The 18045-nt window shown below is 30.2% G+C and overlaps 1 protein-coding gene across 1 annotated transcript in view; it reads right to left on the bottom strand.

Annotated features, from left to right (window-relative positions):
* Window positions 1-1398: 1398 nt before the first annotated feature.
* Stpg2 (sperm tail PG-rich repeat containing 2) overlaps window positions 1399-18045 on the bottom strand; it is a 521628-nt gene continuing 504981 nt past the window's right edge. The window contains exon 13 of the mRNA XM_076864073.1: window positions 1399-1569. Within this exon, the coding sequence (XP_076720188.1) occupies window positions 1399-1569 (171 nt within the window). The remainder of the gene's footprint in view (window positions 1570-18045) is intronic.

The raw sequence follows: 18045 nt of genomic DNA, 5'->3' as shown, positions 1-18045 counted from the left end.
GGAAGGGAAGGAAAGGAAAGAAAGACATTGTTTTTCTATCGAATTTATTGATAAATTCACTACTCCTAAACTTGGTAGTTCTAGACTGTCACTGACTAACAAAATATGATTTTAGCCATAGAAAAATGTTATGCTTTCTAATGATTATATAGAATAAAAAGTATATATAAACTTTTATTTATTTATTTTTTTGGTACCAGGGATTAAACCAAGGGATGCTTAATCACTGAGCTATATCCCTAGAGCCTCCCTCCTTTCTATTTTATTTTTTAAAATTTTGGGACAGGGTTCTCACTAAGTTGCTAAGGGTCTTGCTAAATTGCTGAGACTGGTTTTGAATTTGAAATTCTCCTGACTCAGCCTCCTGAGCAGCTGGGATTCCAGGCACGTGCTACCATGCCCAGGTAAATGTATATAATCTTAATAAAAAAATTATTTAACCCAGTATATCAGAAATATTTTTTAACATGTAATAAATACAAAATATTACTAATAAGATATTTTATATCTTTTTATAAAACTCCATCTTCATAACCTGGTGACTTAGAGCATATGTCAATTTGAAATATACTCACATTTTAATTACTCAGTGGACTTACATGGCTAGAGACTACTATTGTTAATAACAGTGGTTCTTATCTGTAGCAAGAATAAACTTAGATGGCATCTCCAGTATATAAAGTTGATCTATTATTCCAATAAATAGTTTAATGCTATATAAGATACAAAACATATTTTATTGCTTTAATGTATAATTTTGTTTAGAATCTAGTTCTCTAGTAATTAATCTAATCATGGTAGATTACAAAAATTTAATACTATTTCATTGATTAGATAACTGAACTGAGAAGGAATCTCTGGAATACAATAGCATCATATTGTTTAAGTTCCATACCATCTTCCAAAAAAAAAATCAAAGCCTAAAGTCATTATGATATACTTAATGTTTAACTCATAGTTCAGTATCTATTAGTTCTTTATATGAAAATATCTACCCTTAGTCCAAATTTTCTTGATTGAATAATTTGGCAAAAAAAAGTGCCTAAATATTACAATGTGATGCAATTCCAGAATAATTAATGAAAGCATAACAAGTTTTTTATTTGTTTATATTCAAAAAGTATGTTGATTAAAAGGCTGTCACACCTCGTTAAGGTAACTCTTCCATCTTGGGATCAAAGGCAAAATGAAAAACAGACTTTATAAATGTCAGATCAGCACTTATTTCTAGAATTATGTAAATTATCCTTTGTTAAAATGTGTTAGTTACTTCTCAGGGTCATAAACATGACCAATTTCTCGAATAGGGATGTAAATATACTATTTGGAAAACAGAAAAATTATATGAATAAGTATGACAGTTAATTTAGCATTGTAAATACATAGCAACTATATGATTCAGTGAGTATAGGCACACTCACCATTAGAAGCTTCTATTTGCCTCCTGGTTGTTCTTTTTTTGGCTTTTTGTTCTGTAGTAGGAGAATTTTCTCTCTTAGTCAGGAAAGAATTTAGCAGAGTAATATTGAATGTTCTCTTCAGGACAGAATGTCTTATAAATGGACTGAGCTGTGGATATTCAAACACAACAAAAGCATATTTTAATCATACAACTCATAAACTCTGAAAAATTGTTTTTCATAATGAATAATGAGCTCATTAATGTAAACTAACTTATCAACACCACTCATTAATATCTTACATATAGATTCCTAGGGTTAATAGTTGTAAATACATTTGAAAATATAAAATGTTATTAGCCATAATTTAGCTAAAGTATAATATTCTTAACAAAAGCCATAATAATATTTTAGGAATTTGGTGAAACCTATAATATTTTTTTAAATGTGCATTTTTGTATATATTAATATCAACAATTGCTATTCTTAAAATACATTTTGTTTACAATAAAATGCACATATTTGAACCATGCAATTTGATGAGTTTTGACATATATGTAACTAATACAATCAATATGAAAAGGTTTTTTTTTTTTTACTTTTTTAACAGACTGTGTTACCTGCATGGATTTATTACCTTAGAAATCAATCACCTTAAGAAATACAGAATCCCATCCCCACTTCTCAACTACATCAAAATTAAACGGTGCACTTATAAATATCTCTGAGGACAACAACTTTTCTCTCTGATTCACACTCCCTTCCCCAAGAACATATACAGTAGGATACATGAAGAAGTTGAGAACTGAGATTAAGTTTCCAAGTACCTGTTAGGTTTATAGTTTTCCACTGTTGCCTGCATGTTATAAGATGATAGCTACAGGTTTAAAGTCAGTTTTTTGAAGAAGTAAAATTAACAGCTCTCAGTACAAATTTAGACTCTTGGATACTTCCAATTATCTGTGACCTCAGGAAGGTTGCCACCACTTCCTGAACTTCAATGTCCTCATTTTTCAAAAGGACTCAATGCTACCTACTTTATATATGTTTTGTAGGTATACTAATTGAATTAAAATATATAAAGTATTCCTGGGTTTAGAAACAATATGGTTTAGTAGATAACAGCTTGAAATTTTTCTGTGTCTTCATGAGTAACCTCTTAACCTCTCTGTGTTTTGTTTGGAAATAAGAATGATAAAATAATACCTATCTTTTAGTATTGTTATAAGGATTCAATGTGTGAGTATGTGAGCCCAGCATAGTGGCACATACCTGTGACCCCAGAGGCTCAGGGGGCCAAGGCAAGAGGATTGAAAGTTCAAAGCCAACCTCTGCAATTTAGCAAGGCCCTAAGCAACTTAGAGACTCTGTCTCAAAATAAAAAATATGAAGGGCTGGTGATGTGGTTCATTGGCTAGCCCCCTAGGGGTTCAAAGATATCAAAAATAAATAAATAAATAAAGCCTCTAGGGATTCCCTGGTACCAAAAATAAACAAACAAGCAAATAAGTGTAAAGCATATAAATCTATTGTACCAAAACTGTTATGCAACTATTAATATCTTGCATAGTAGCCTCCTGAGAGTAAATATTTGCATTAAGTTATTTAAAAAAAAATTCATTCTTGTAGATAGAGAAAAATAACTGGCAAGGTAAAATGAGACCTGAGCTCAGCAGTGTACACAATACTGAATGTTCATTGAGATAGATTACCCAAGAATACCCTTAAAGTAAAATTAGAAAGAATATTATTTCCAACAGCATAAGATATTTGGAGGTATTGACATTGTTAAAAAGTGTTGTCTTTTGTTGAAAGGATTATAGGATAAAACCATTATGTTTTGAAATAAATAAAAGATACTGAGGGAATTTCCATTTTGTCTTCTTGTTTGTTTTTCTTTTTCACTCAAATTATCATAGAAATAAATGACCCAAGAAATATGTATTAGGGAAAATCCTAATTTGAAAAACAGGGATAGAATACGGATCAATTGAGATTTTTAAAGAATTACTGAAAGATGTAATGAAGATAGCAATGTCCTGAAGGGAGAGTTAGAGAACCAATTCAGCACTCCTATCTACCATTCCCAACCAACTTTCTTCCAAGCAGAAATGCTGACTTCAGAAAGTTGAAAATTGGTTGTTCTTCAGAAATGAAGAAATCAAGTAATGTCATTGGGAGTGAAATATCAGAGTTAATATAATATTGAGAGGCTGCAACTTTAAGTCCTGACTCAACACTCTGCACAATCATAGAAATAAGCATAGTCAACTTTGTTTCTGGCATAGGATCAAGATCAAGCTGAGATACTAGCATGTCTGAAGCTGGACACCAGGGAAATTGAAGTAGAACGGAAGTGTGAGGTTTCATCTATAGTAGAGGCAAGAAATTAAATTATTCCTGTGGCTATGCACCACATGAGTTCTTTCTATATCCTTCCCCAAAGGCTCCTAGCTCTAAAGAGGCCTGATATTGAAAGTTCATATGAGAAAGATTAGAAGACTAAGATGGTATCATATATTTTAAATTTTTTAAAAAATGTGGCTAAATCCCCCAAACAGGTGGTAAATTAAGTAGAAAGTAGTTTTCTAGGGTAATATGCATGTAGGCATTTAGTGTATAATAAAATTGATATTTCAATCAACTGGAAAGGATATATTCAAAGGTCACAAGTACTGGAATGATCAGTTTCATATTTCTAAAGAAATAAATGATTATTATTTCTAGACATTAAAGGCTCGTGCAAATGTAAATGTTTAAATGTTTGAAAAGTGGAATATTAGAATACCTAGAAGAAAATGCTAATGCATATTTGATTTAGAATTTATTTTAGGAAATTATTTTGATTCTTCTCTGGAAGGTACCTGAAATAGTATTTATTATATTGCTCCTTTTACATAATAAGAACTCTAGTAAAGTCTTTCAAATTTTCTAAAAAAGAACTTTTGACAATGTTTTAGAAATTATTCCTAAAATATGAAGCTATTTTATACAGTTACAATATCTGATTTGAAAACAAGGCTACTATTTAATATCAAAATTTATGTGCTCTAATTCAAGACTTATGATAAAGCTAAAGCAATTAAGACACTATGGTATTGGTGAAAGAACAACAAATAGATCAATGAAACAGAACACAGAGCCCAGGAATATACTTACCCAAATATATTCAACTGACCTTTGACAAAGGAGCAGAGGCAATAATTAGAGCATAAAGATAGTCTTTAGGCAATATCAACAGGAAGCTAGGCAGAATTAATATTTAATGACATAAATAACCATGATGAATATGTGGCAATGACCAAAAAGCTAAACTTTAAGATTATTACATTGAGTGAAAAAAAATGAAGTGATATGGATGACAGCACATAATCATAAGTTCTTAACTATGCAAAACATCTAATTAACAACTTGCTTCCTCTGAAATCATATACAAGTGGCAGAAGTAAAAAGAGTGGCATTCTTACTAGACAGATGAAAATAGTTATTTTAAATTCAAAGCATTTTCCACCTGAAGATAGGAATGAATATGAGATGGGTCTTCAGTGTATTTGATGTGCATTGAAATCATGTTCAGATTGTAGCTTTCAGAATACCAAAGTATCTAAAAGTACTTGACTGCAGCAAAGAGCAGTCTAATGTCCACTTAGGCTTTTTATATTCTGTGTTCTATGGTTTGCAAAACTGATTTAAAATTAATCAGAGCTAAAGAACAATTTATATATGCCATTTCATTGAAATTATGATAAATGTGTTTGAAATATGAATTACAATTGAGGTAAAATCAATACAATGTTAAAAGCTATGTTTCTGGCTCAAACTCATAATGAAATATATTAGAATATATTCGAATTTGCCATCATTTATAGTTTTCACTGAAATTATAGCATAGTGTATATCTTTATGTGCAGTAAATTACACTACTTAAAACATTCTAGTCACAGGTTATTAGGGTATTTTTTATTTCTATGTTTTTAGGATAAAACCATATATATTCCCCACTCCCCCCTGATAACTGTGGGGTGATGAATGCCTTTTCAAAGTATAGTAAGGAAAAAAATAATTCAAAGCATGTTCCCTGAGAAAAATGAGAGGACAGTGACCTGTTAACTTTTGTCCTAGTGATTAGAAGTACAAATTTTAGAAGACAGTATAAATAAATATTAAAACAAAGCTTACCAGATAGTTTTTTAAAAGTCACTATAATAAAAAACAAAGACTGAAGACTTGTCCTAGGTTAAAGGAGATTAAAAGTAATTGAATGTAATGGATGATTCTGAATGCATATTAGAAAGATCAATAATAGTATTGTAACAATTTAAAATTTCTTGTATTTAATAATAGCTTTTGGTTACACAAGAGAATATCTTCATTGTTAGGTAAAAAACTGCAGTGTTTAAAAGTGAAATTCAACATTTGAATTTTTTTCAAAATAAATGTTGAAATGAAATGTAACCTCAAAATTAAGACTCTTCTCTATGACTATCATGTGTTAAACTGCCCTTTCACTTCTATGGTTGCAAATCATCTTCCCCTGAAAAAATTCCTCTACTCAGTCTAGCACCAAGCAATGAAATGTAAGCCTCTTTAAAAACAAAGAAGTCAGGCTTTTAAAAAGAATTCTGGGACTTTAACCCAGGGTCTCATGCATGCTAAGCACATGCTATATCACTGAACTATACTGCACTCCCAACAATGTTAGCCTTGATGTTAAAGAGCTTCAAATTTATTTTTCACCTAATGTTTTATAAAATTTGTATTATTGAGCTGTTTGGGTCTTTCCATTTATCTAGCCTATTTGGAAAAATTCTACCCAACACTCTCTTACAGGTACTGAAGGGACACATGTTCTATTTTTTTTTCCTTGTGTTGTTATATAATATCTTCCTCTGACATTTCAGTCTTTAAAATAATTAGAAAGAAATAAAGAAAATGGATAAGTATTACACAAAATGATCTTAACTGAGAATTTTCTAGAAATGAATTAAGGCCAAAGTGCTCCATTTAAAGGAAAAATAGAGTCATATGTCTACATTAGGCATAGTTCTAAGTAATATAGAATAGAATAAAGGAGCTTCTGGTTCATTAGAGGAGAAATAAAGCAAAATAAAAAATATAATATTTTTTATTATTATTAAAATATTAATAATTATAATTATTAATATTTTAATAATAATATTTAATATTATTAATTTTATTTATATAATTAATATTATTTAAAAATAACCCAATACATAGTACACAAGTTCATAATAAGTAGAAAAGTTAGAGAAGGAAGATATTACAAGCTGGATTTGGAGAGCAATCTGAAAATCTTTAATGGGGTTTCCAGGGAAAGACTTGAACCAGATTCTCCTGCCTTAGCCTCCTGGGTCACTGGGATTACAAGCATGTACCATTTCTCCCAGCAGCTGCTATTACATATTTAACCTTCTAAAATTAATCATTTATTTAAGTAAATATTTATTCAAATTATAATATACATTATAGAAAAGTATGCAAATATGACATAATAAATTTTCAAAAAGTGAACACTCTTGTGTAAGCAGAACTCATGTCAAGAACCAAAAGTTCACCAGTCTTCCAGAAGGTTCCTATGTACACCCACTCAAGCACAAACCCCCATATCTATTTCGGAGCCTGCAAGAGTCACCAGTACTGCCTTCTCCCACTGTTATTAGTTTTCCTGATTTGGGGCTTTCAGTAATGGAATCGCACAGTGCATTTCCTTTTGTGTCTGTCTTCATGTATTCAACATCATGCTTATGATATGGGTCCATGTGGTTGTGTATAACATTAATTCTTAGTTTTCTTTTATGTTTCTTTTTCCATTTTATAAATACACTACAATGTACTTTACCTATTCTACTTCTGATGACCATTATATTTATAATAATTAAAGGTAGTGCTGCTGTCCATCATAGTACATGTATTTTGGCATTTTCATGTACACATTTCTGTTGATTACATACCTGGAAGTGTAACTACTGGGTCATAAACTATCCATATTTTGTTTTACAGAACCTACCAAGCACCTTCCCAAAGCATATTTGAATTTTGTTTTTCTTCACATCTTTTCCAAATGTGGTGTGCTTGCAGTCTCCTTCTCTCTCATTCACATACCATACACACACACACACACACACACACACACACACACACACACACCCCACACACATTCTAGCCATGTTAATTGGAATGTAGAAGTATAAAACTGCTGTGACCAGAATGGTTATGTCCCTCCCAAATTCACATGTTGAAATTCTAACCCTCAATATAATGGTATTTAGGTCCTGAGGCCAATAAGAGATATATGGTCATAGAGGTATAACCCTTACAAATGGGATTAGCAGGGCCTTTATGAGATGATACCAGAGAAGTAGGCAGTTCTCTTTCTGTCATGTAAGTATGTAAGAAGTTGGCAGTCTACAACATAGAAGAGGGCCCTCACCAGGACTCACTCATGCCCCTTTTTAACATATTTTTAGGAATTTACTTTTAGATACATGTATTGCAAATATCTTCACCCTTTTCTGTGATTTGCATTTTCATGACATTTTTCAATCAATAGAAGTTCTTAGTTTTATATCATCCAGTTTTTCAATTTGTCATTATTAGCATTTTTATGTCCCATTGAAAAGCATTTGACTAGCTCAAGTCATGAAAATATTCTATTTCTTCTTTTCTAGAATCTTTACTTTTTATTTTTCATGCTTAGACCTATTACATATATAGAATTTATTTTCTTTGTAGTATAAGATAGCACCCCCTTTTTTCCCATATGAAAATTCAGTTGAATGTACAAATTTATTGGTAAAATTAACTTTCAAAATATACTACATTTTCATGAAATATCTATGGGTATATTTTTTAAATGTATTCATCTATTTCATTTTTCTCCTTGTTTAATTTTATATCAATTCCACATTCCCTCATCTACAATATTTTTATATAAACTTTGTTATTTCCTATATAAATTCTCTGTGTTCTTATTCATACTTGCTTTGGCCATTTAGCTCCATATAAATTTTAAAGTCAGAATGTCAATTTCCATATACAAACTGCTGAAATTTTTAATTGGGATTGCATTGATTATAAAAGTAAATTTAAAGGTCATATTCTTAAAGTGTTGAGATTTCCAGGCTATAAACATAGCATATTATTCCATTTATTTCAGTCAGTCATAATTTTTGTCAGTAATTTTTAGTGTTACCAGTTTAGAGGTCTTATCTAACTCACTTTAGATTGTTTCTTGTATCTTATATGTCTTATTCTATTGAAATGGTACCTTAACATTTTATTTCCAATCATTTGTTGCTAATATCTAAAAATTATATTGTTTTCAATGATTTTGCTGATTTCATTTACTTATGTGACTTATCTTTATAACATTTTAAATTGCATTCATAGTGTGTTTTCTGAAAATTATTGCAATTTAAATTCTTCTTTTCCAATATTTATATTTATAATTTCTATATTTTTAAAATTTCTGTATTTTTTATTTGTTGCACTGAAACTTCCAGGTTAAGATTAAATAACAGAGGTTTTAACTAACATTTTGATTAATTACCAATCAGGGGTGGAAAATCTTTTAATAATTTACCACTGTGTTTTTTTAAAAAAAATATTCTTTATCTAATGTGTGGAAGTGCCTTTCTATCTCTTATTTTGTTAAGATGTTTGTTTTTTTAATGAGTGGATGCATTAGTCAGCTTTCTATCACTGAGATAAAGTACCAAGAAAAGCACTTTAAAAGGAGAAAAGATTTATTTAGGCTTACAGATTCAAAGTTTCTGTCTATACTGCTTAATCTCATTCCTTCTGGGCTCATGGTGAGGCAATATATCATGGCAATAGTGCAAGGATGAGGAAGCCTGTTCACCTCAAAGAGAGAAGGGGACCTGGGTCCCAACATCCTCTTCAATGGCATGTCCCCAATCACCTAACTTCCTTTCACTAAGCTCCATCTTCTACCTGCTAATAGTGGCACAGGTTGGAAGCCAAATCTTCAACATTTGGCTTTTGGGGGCATTTAAAATCTAAACTAGAAGAGTGAGCATGAATTTTATCTCCCCCCCCCATCTATTGAAATGAACACATAGTTTTTCATCTTTATTCAATTTATAAATGTGGTAAATTATGATTTTGAATATTTTTTGTTACCCTTATTTTTCTTCATGTTTTCAAGGAGTCTTTTATACTTTTCATTCTTTGCCTCTTTAAATTATATTCTGATTCCTCACATGTAGCTTCAATTCATCCCTCAATTGTACATAGCCTTCATAATTTTTTATTTAAGTACACTTTTTCATATATGTGTATATAAGTTCCAGAAGTTGTATTGTCTTTTAAATAAATAGTTTGTTTAAGTATAGTTTTAGGTTTACTGAAAAATTGCAAAGATGTTACCTAGAGTTCCCATATACAAAACCCCTACCTTCTTCATTATTAATATTTTTAATATTACAGTATTGTTGTTGTAATTAATATATCAATATTAATGCAATTAGTCAGATTTCCATTCCTGAAACAAAATTCCTGAGATACTCAACTTAAAAATAGGATAGGTCTATTTTGTCTTATAGTTTCAGAGATTTTAGTCCGTGACTGACAGTTCCCATTGCTTTGAATCTATAGCAAGGCAGTACACCACAGCTGGGAAACAAAGAGAGAAGGAAATCAGGGGCTGGGAGAACAATACCCCTTTCTAGGGCATGTCCCCAGTGGCCTAACTTCCTTCCACTAGATCCCACCTCCTAAGAGATCTACCACCTCATAAGAGCACCACAGGCTAGAAACCAAATATTCACCACATGGGCCTTTGGGAGACACTTATCCAAATCATAACATATGCATTATTTTTGACAAATTCAATATTTTATTCAGATTTTCTTCATTTTTAACCTAATATCCTTTTCTATTTCAGGGTCTCATCTTGATATCATAAGACATTTCATAGCTATATTTTTGTGTAGCTTCATACTTCATTCCTATTTATTACTATATATTACTCCATTACATAGATGTGACACAATTTGTTATTCTATTTCCTGCTGAACAATATCTTAATTGTTCATACATATTTTCTTCCAGTCTACTCTTTGGTCATTAAGCAAAAAGCTGCTATAATATTTGCTTGAAGATTCTTTATGGGATCAGATCAGTTGGGTAAATATCTGTAGGCGTGATTGCCAGACTTTATGGTATGATTATATCTAAATGTGATTTTCCAAACTAGCTGTAGTGGTGTGGACTCCTAACAAGAATGAGTTCCTGTATTTGTTGCTGTGCATTCTCACCAGCAATCTGTATCATAGGTTCTTAGGTTCTTAGTGATTTTCATTGATATGCAGTAGAATCTTATCACTGTTTTAATTTGCATATTCTAATAATAATGTTAATCTTTTTTGAAATGTATATTTGCCTAGTTTTTGTTATCATGTACAAGTGGTAATAAACAGTGGGTAAACTTAAGTTTTTAACAGAATATTTGAAAGAAACCTAAACACATTATTTTATAGTTATATAACAATAATCAAAAAAGGCATATTTACTATATCTAGGTCAATTCAAATAACTGTGAGTTTAACACATCCTTAAAAATCACTTAATTTTCTGGTGCTTCAGTTTTCTTCACCTGGTATGAAGTTTCAGAATCATTTTAGCAATGTTCTTTCTCCTAGAGAGTAGACTTTTATTATTGAGAAGACTATGGGAATTACAATGATAATTGTTCTCACCAGGCAGGTTCTTTAAAGTGATACTTCTGGTATTCTCAGTAGGAGAACCTCATATTCAGCTACTGGAGAGAGAACACTTGGATGTGTGGGGACCCACTAAGTGTGCGGCCTCTAGGACTTTCTCATTTTAGGCTAGTCCATACTCAACCACCAATAATTTGTCAAAATTACCGTATAAATACTCCTTCCAGTTTTACTCCACTGACTCCAGCTCCAGTTCTCACTTGGATAACTGTGCATTTGCCTCTCTCTCCACATTTAAAAATGGTATATATCACTATAACGTTAATTTTTAGATGGGTTCAAGAAAAGTCATTAGTTTTCAGTTTGTCCAACTTTTTCTTGTAAAGGCAACAAAGACAGCTTCTAGGCTTTCCACACATTATAGCTGAAGGCAAACATCTATTTACTTATTTAAAAATTCTGCTCTTTTTGAATGGGTGGATGTTTTCTAGGCTTTTTATCTTGAGTTCTATTATCTCATTTAATCATATAAATCATGAAAATTTTAGTCTTTTATCAGATCATTTTGTTACATACTGTCTTGAGTGTTGATTCTCAAAGTGTTTATGTATATTTATTTTCCTTCAGAGAAGTTTGTGAATTTTTTTATTGTTAGTTTATTTTCAACAATGGTTACAGAAGAAAAGACTGTTCAAAATTGAAAGTAGTCCTACAAAAAAGCATTGTTTTATTCTATAAGATTTCAGGGTTTTAAAATAGTCATATCTATTCATTATTATACCAAAATGTAATAAAAACTGTATCCAAACCTATGATTTAGTACTATCACATCAATTCCTTCTGATAAATACCCAACTATATATAGTCTCCAGCAGCCAGGCCATAGAGGCTATGTCTGTGATAAAACATTTCTTTTAGAGCCTTACTGAGTAGTATAGTTGATAGATGTTAAGATTCATCTGTATCAGTTTAATTTGTTAACATACAGATCTTCCCTAATTATTATTCTGTGCATTACTTTATGGATTTTTGTTACTGTTCCTTGTTTATTTTTTGTGTTATATGATAATGATTATACTGTACATATGTACAATGCAAGGTTTTCCGCAAGGCTCTTCAAACCCTTCAGAAACATATTTTAGGATTGCATAATATGCCACTGTGTGGTCATATCATATTTTACTTCAACTATTACCTAATATGATTTATATTGTTTTCAGTTTTTCCCTTTTAAGATAGATCATAGAACAAAGAATTATTCAATCAGAGTGAATATTTTGAATTTGTTAGAAGACCTGATTCACACTGTTGTTTTTTTATACTTCTTGTTACTATGTATCTTTTTGAAAATATTTTTTACTAACTTGATTAAAATGCAGTGTTATCTAGTACTTTTAAATAACTTGTTTAGTTTAATAGTCACGGAAATCATTGTAAACTATTTTGACTCTTACTGGAGTGGTTAAGAAGAGTGTTTTTCTGGAGTTGTGCTGGCTATTTTTGGAGGCAAGGTCCACCTCTTAATGGTTTTGCAAATGATTCTAGGTGCTCATTTTAATTTTCTAATAATGGGAATGAGTTCTTAGGAAAGAACTTAGAACATGGTAAGAGATCTATATCTATTATCAGTAGAACTTGCTAATGATAGTTTTCTATTTCTTTCTATTTAAGTGTATTTGCTTATTCTTTATTCAAAAGATTTTACTTTTTAGCTAGATAAGTATATTTCTCTGTTCAATTTTTCCATTGCATTTATCATTATATTTTATATTCTTCCAGGATTTATTTTATCAAACCATACAAAATATATAAATATAGTAAAAATGTTAGAATAAACAATGATGTACTTAAAATAAAGATGTTAAGTTAATAAATATAAAAAGGAAACTGGTGATCATTTTTCATGTCTTTTCAGAAGACTACATGATAGATGGTTTTATGGCATAAATCATGCATTCAAGTGTGAAATAGGATTACCTGTAAGTTCAGTAATAGTTATAGAGTTTGCTAAAGATATTTGCAATAGACTTTCTGGTACTCATACTAGTATAGTTAAAACCCACAAATGTGTGAAGAAAAAAAAATAGTTAACATTTTAGTGACATTTTTTAAAAGTTCACAACATTCAAAGGAAATACTATAGCTGAGAAATAGAAAATGACTAAGTTATCTCCAGCATCTGAAAAAGGTCATAAGATTTGCCTAGCCACTGAATTTAACCTGATCTTCCAGGGAAGAAATTATCAGACCCTACTTTGACATTATTACAGGTGCAGGATATGAGCCAGATTCATTGCTTACAGTCAAAATCTTACAATATGATCATTTTTAGTTTTTATGGCAAATGTAAGAGGTTTTCTTCATTTCTTTAAAATGTTAACAGTATAAGATTTTACTTTGATGGTTTTAATATTTTAAATGAGATAAAAGCATATAAATTCTTAATTGTATATTATCATAATTGAATACACTTCTTCCTTTATTCTTATTTAAAAATATCCAAAAGCATCATCATTCAATTCTAATGGCAAAAGTAAAACAGAATAACCATATGATGACTCACAAGAAGTTTTCAACTTGAAAATAAATTACATGTATAATGAGTTCAAGATTTCATCTTACATTCATACAGTATTCATGTTATATGAACCACTAAGCATATTAATAATAAAGTGATTTTTGAAAAACCTATTAAAGGATTTCAGTCTGTTAACTGATTATACAAAAAATAGAATTAGAGAAAAAAATAATGAAAAAAGCAGGCAAATAGGTTAAAATTTTTAGACTATTTGTTGACTGGGTCAGGAGATAAATGCAAACTCAGAATAGACTAATGCAAAATAATTAAATTGTGAGAAAGGAACACTGCCAGGAAATCCAGACTAAATAAAAGTCAGCCCACAGTTTGAGTCAGAATATGGCTGATGGAGTTGTTGAAACTGCTTTTGTAATTGGTTTTTAAAGACAGGACTCCATTTACTTCCAGATGAATGGATTTTCTACTTAATACAGCATCTATAAGGCATCTACATGAAATGCTATACACTACAGAGAGTGAGCACTATATTATCCATAAAACTGGAATAAAATAATAGGCAAAAGACAGTAGCATGTTTAAATGATTTTACTATATATTTTCTTTAAGATTAATCATGTGATCAAATTATACAATAACTACCTGTTACTGATTTCTTGTATAACCAATGAAGACTGAAAGGAAAAACTTCTAGATAAATTTTTATAAGACTTTAAGAGGTTATTCCACAAAATATAAAATATTTCTGTCAAACTTTTTTCTGATTTAATGATTTCTTTAAAAATTTCTGGTAGGGACAAACTTGTGAAAATTAATAAAAAATTAAAAAAAAATATTTGAAAACAATAATGAAAAGTTATTTCTTTGGGTTTTTAAAATTCATATTTATATCCTACCAGGTTTTTTATTTGTTTATTTTATCAATGTTAAGCACCCCCCCTCTTTTATAATTGACAATAAGGGACTAAGAAGAAAGAAAAACTCCCGTGACTCCTGTATTATCTGGAAATGAGAATGTAGTTGGATAATTTGCTATCAATGACATCATCTAGAATAAGAGTTCCCTAGATGCATGTCTTTTTTCACGCTTTATGCCATTTTTCTGTCTCAAATTTCTAAATGTATAGCATGCACTACTATGTAAAGTTCTATATCTCTTACCTTCAAGTTCTTCAGAAGAAAAGATACATAAAAGTGGTAATAATAGTTCAAACAGTTTCTATGGAGGTAGTCATTATACACATTATCCCTAGACTGATCATTTTTTTTCCTCTGCCCTCTGCCCTAAAAACACTATAAGGCAGCAAATCAACTCCATCCTAGTCCAATTGATTCCTGTTTCCTTCCCCTTAGGCAGAGAAAGCTCTTCCATATATCAAATAGACTTGTAGTAATTTGGCCTGTTCAGTGGAACGGGGGAATGAAGAAAAAGATATTTGAGAAAAATATTTTGTTTAGTCAAGGTACTTTCAGGTTTCTCACAGATAAGTAGAAACCACAAACTTCCTTCTCTCTATTATTTGGCTTCTCTTTCTATACATTAACAAAAACTATAATAGAATCAAAAGAAAGACCACACATAACCAACATTTAGTACCTTCAAAATATTATAATACATGGGTCAAGCAACTGAATTAGCTTCCACCTTTCTAGGCAATATGTGTCATAAAAATATGTTGAAAATATTTTTGTATATATTTTTTAAAACCCAGGCAAACATATATCAGCATGATATTCCAACAGTTCTATTAAAAGTCTGTGTGTTTATTGGCTTAAATGACTCTTCAGTTTTCTGTAATATCAACTTATTAGCATTTATAAAAATATTACTATATTATATCAAGGAACTGAGTTTACTCTAAAGAATTTGATTTGGAATAACTGAGGTCATTTCCCACTTATTATGGGATAAAATGGACCAAAACCTGAAATGATGTAACAATGATCAAGATAATCTGTAACAGATAGAAGAGAATGATGGGAACAGGCTTGACAGAAAAATTCAGTTGTCCAATTACATATAGCAATTATATAAAGAAAGGAACCAAATATAACTCATAACATGTTGCTACAATTCACTAATAGAGAAAGTACAATAGAGAGCAAAATCAGGAGGAGACTAGATTCAGTTCTAGACATCTTGAGTATGAAATGTCTGGAGGAGAACTAGAACAAGGAAGACAGTAGCAGTTATACATTTCACTTTAGAATTCAGGAGAGGTGAAATAGTTGTTTATGATTTGTGCTTGCAAGAAAGATGAAATGTCAGAGACCCAAACGAAATCAATTAAACCAATTTCAAAGTGCCAAAAAGGAAATCTGAGGAAATGCCACAGAAAGACATAGATACAGAGGTTAAAACAGAGAGGCAGAGATCTCTATGTCAGGAAGTCAGGTTCCAGCAAAAGTACTTAAAACAGGTTTTGTTAATCATTGTCTACTTTTAAATGCAGGTCAGAGAACCATACAAGAATCATCTGACAGAATTTAAAGAACCAATAACAATAAAAAAATTACATAATTAAGGAGGTTCTAGAATGTCATATTTCTAGGCCATGGTCAGTCTATACAGAAAAAGAATTTGACATCTGGATAACAAATACCTATTATAGCATCAGATACTACAGGAACCACTGTATACAATAAGCTATGATTGAGAATGCTTTATACTTATAAAATCACATGTTTTAATATCATAAAATAAAATGAAATAAAATTTAATATAATTATTTTGTGATTTTGGATCACGCTTTGAAATTATTTTGAAATTTTTCATGAGGACCTACCCTTAGTTTTTTCTCTTGCTCAGATAAATGGATATCTACAATGAGATATCTCATTATAAATTATACATAATTTGTTAACTTATATTTTCCCTTAGGGGATAAATAATTAATAATGCAACAAAATATGGTGTAAGAAGATTATGGAAAAATTATAATTTTAAAATTTTAATTAATGAAAATTATAATTAATTAAAGCTAGGTAATTTTAAAATACAGAGGATAGACTGAGACCTAAGGCCCATTTGCTTTTCTTATTTGTGCTACTTTGTCAAAGTTTTTCATTAAACATGTTCTGTGGAATACAATGTCAGAGAAAAATATATTATTTTGCAAAGGAGAATTTGTATGTTACATAACTTAATTATATTGTTTTATAATATATACTAAGAAATATCTAATTCTTAATATAATTGATTTATGGTACACAGTGCATCTTTATAGAATTATTATATACAATTATATAATATAAAATATGTAAATTATCCCATAGGTAAAACATTAATGTCATTTATCTGAGTGAAAGTATCCTGATCATAGTCTCTCATTGAAATGATGCAGAGTCATATTCATATTAGAATAATGCCACTCCTATTATTTTCATTTTTTAAAAAAATCCTCAGGATAATTCCAGTCATTGAAGTGATTCCTGCATAGGAATCACATTTCATCCACAGAGAAATACTAAAAGAATGCTCTGGGGATCCATCATAAATTTGAGAAGCTACTTTAAGGATGATCTTGCATGGGGTAACTGAAAAGAAGTGTGACATTCAGATCAGCACTCAACTTTCTCTCAGAACAACTGCAATTGTATCTTTTTATCCTATTTGGAATCTTATTAAAATATCATTGGGAAAAATGATAACTAATATTCTAAGAAGATGTTCATGTCGGTTAAGGTTTAATATGTTAAATATAATATCATTAGAATTTGAACAAAACATTTTTGAGTGTTTATTGATTTACCTGAGTGAGGTTATTTTTTTAATTTAACATATGACACAAACAAAAGTTTTTATAGAAGCAAACATTTGCTTTTACAGACAAAGGGCTCTTAAAGGTAAATAAAACTATTTTTTCTTTCTCTTGAGCTCTCAAGTTAGATAATCATAAAATATACTTCATACAAAATGTTATAATGGCTGATTTACTGGAGAACATTTATGTATATGTTGCGAATATATAAATAAGAAGCTTAGAAGTCACTACTTCATACTATCAAGTAGAAAACTGAAAAATCAACAACTATTTGACCCATATGACACTCTGGAAAATGCAAAACTATGGAAGCAATAAAAGGATAAGTGGTTTCCAGACATTAGAAAGCAGGGAGTGATGAATAGGTGGAGCACAAAGGAATTTTTGGTCAATAAAACTGCTTTATGTGATAGTACAATAATTGATACATGTCATTATACATTTGTTAACATTTATGGATGTACAATACTGAAAGTAAACCCAATGTCAACTTTGGACTTGAGATGATATTGATATCTCAATGTAAGTTTACTTATTATAACAAATGTACCACTACAGTGTAAGATGTTAACCAGGAGGTTTTATGTTTGTGAGAACATGGTGGGTATATGAGAGCTCTGTATTTTCTGCGCAATTCTGCT

Source organism: Callospermophilus lateralis, chromosome 8, assembly GCF_048772815.1.
Source record: "Callospermophilus lateralis isolate mCalLat2 chromosome 8, mCalLat2.hap1, whole genome shotgun sequence".
Lineage (NCBI taxonomy): Eukaryota > Metazoa > Chordata > Mammalia > Rodentia > Sciuridae > Callospermophilus > Callospermophilus lateralis.
The sequence above is the reverse complement of the archived record's forward strand: the minus strand, read 5'-3'. Positions and strand labels throughout refer to the sequence as shown.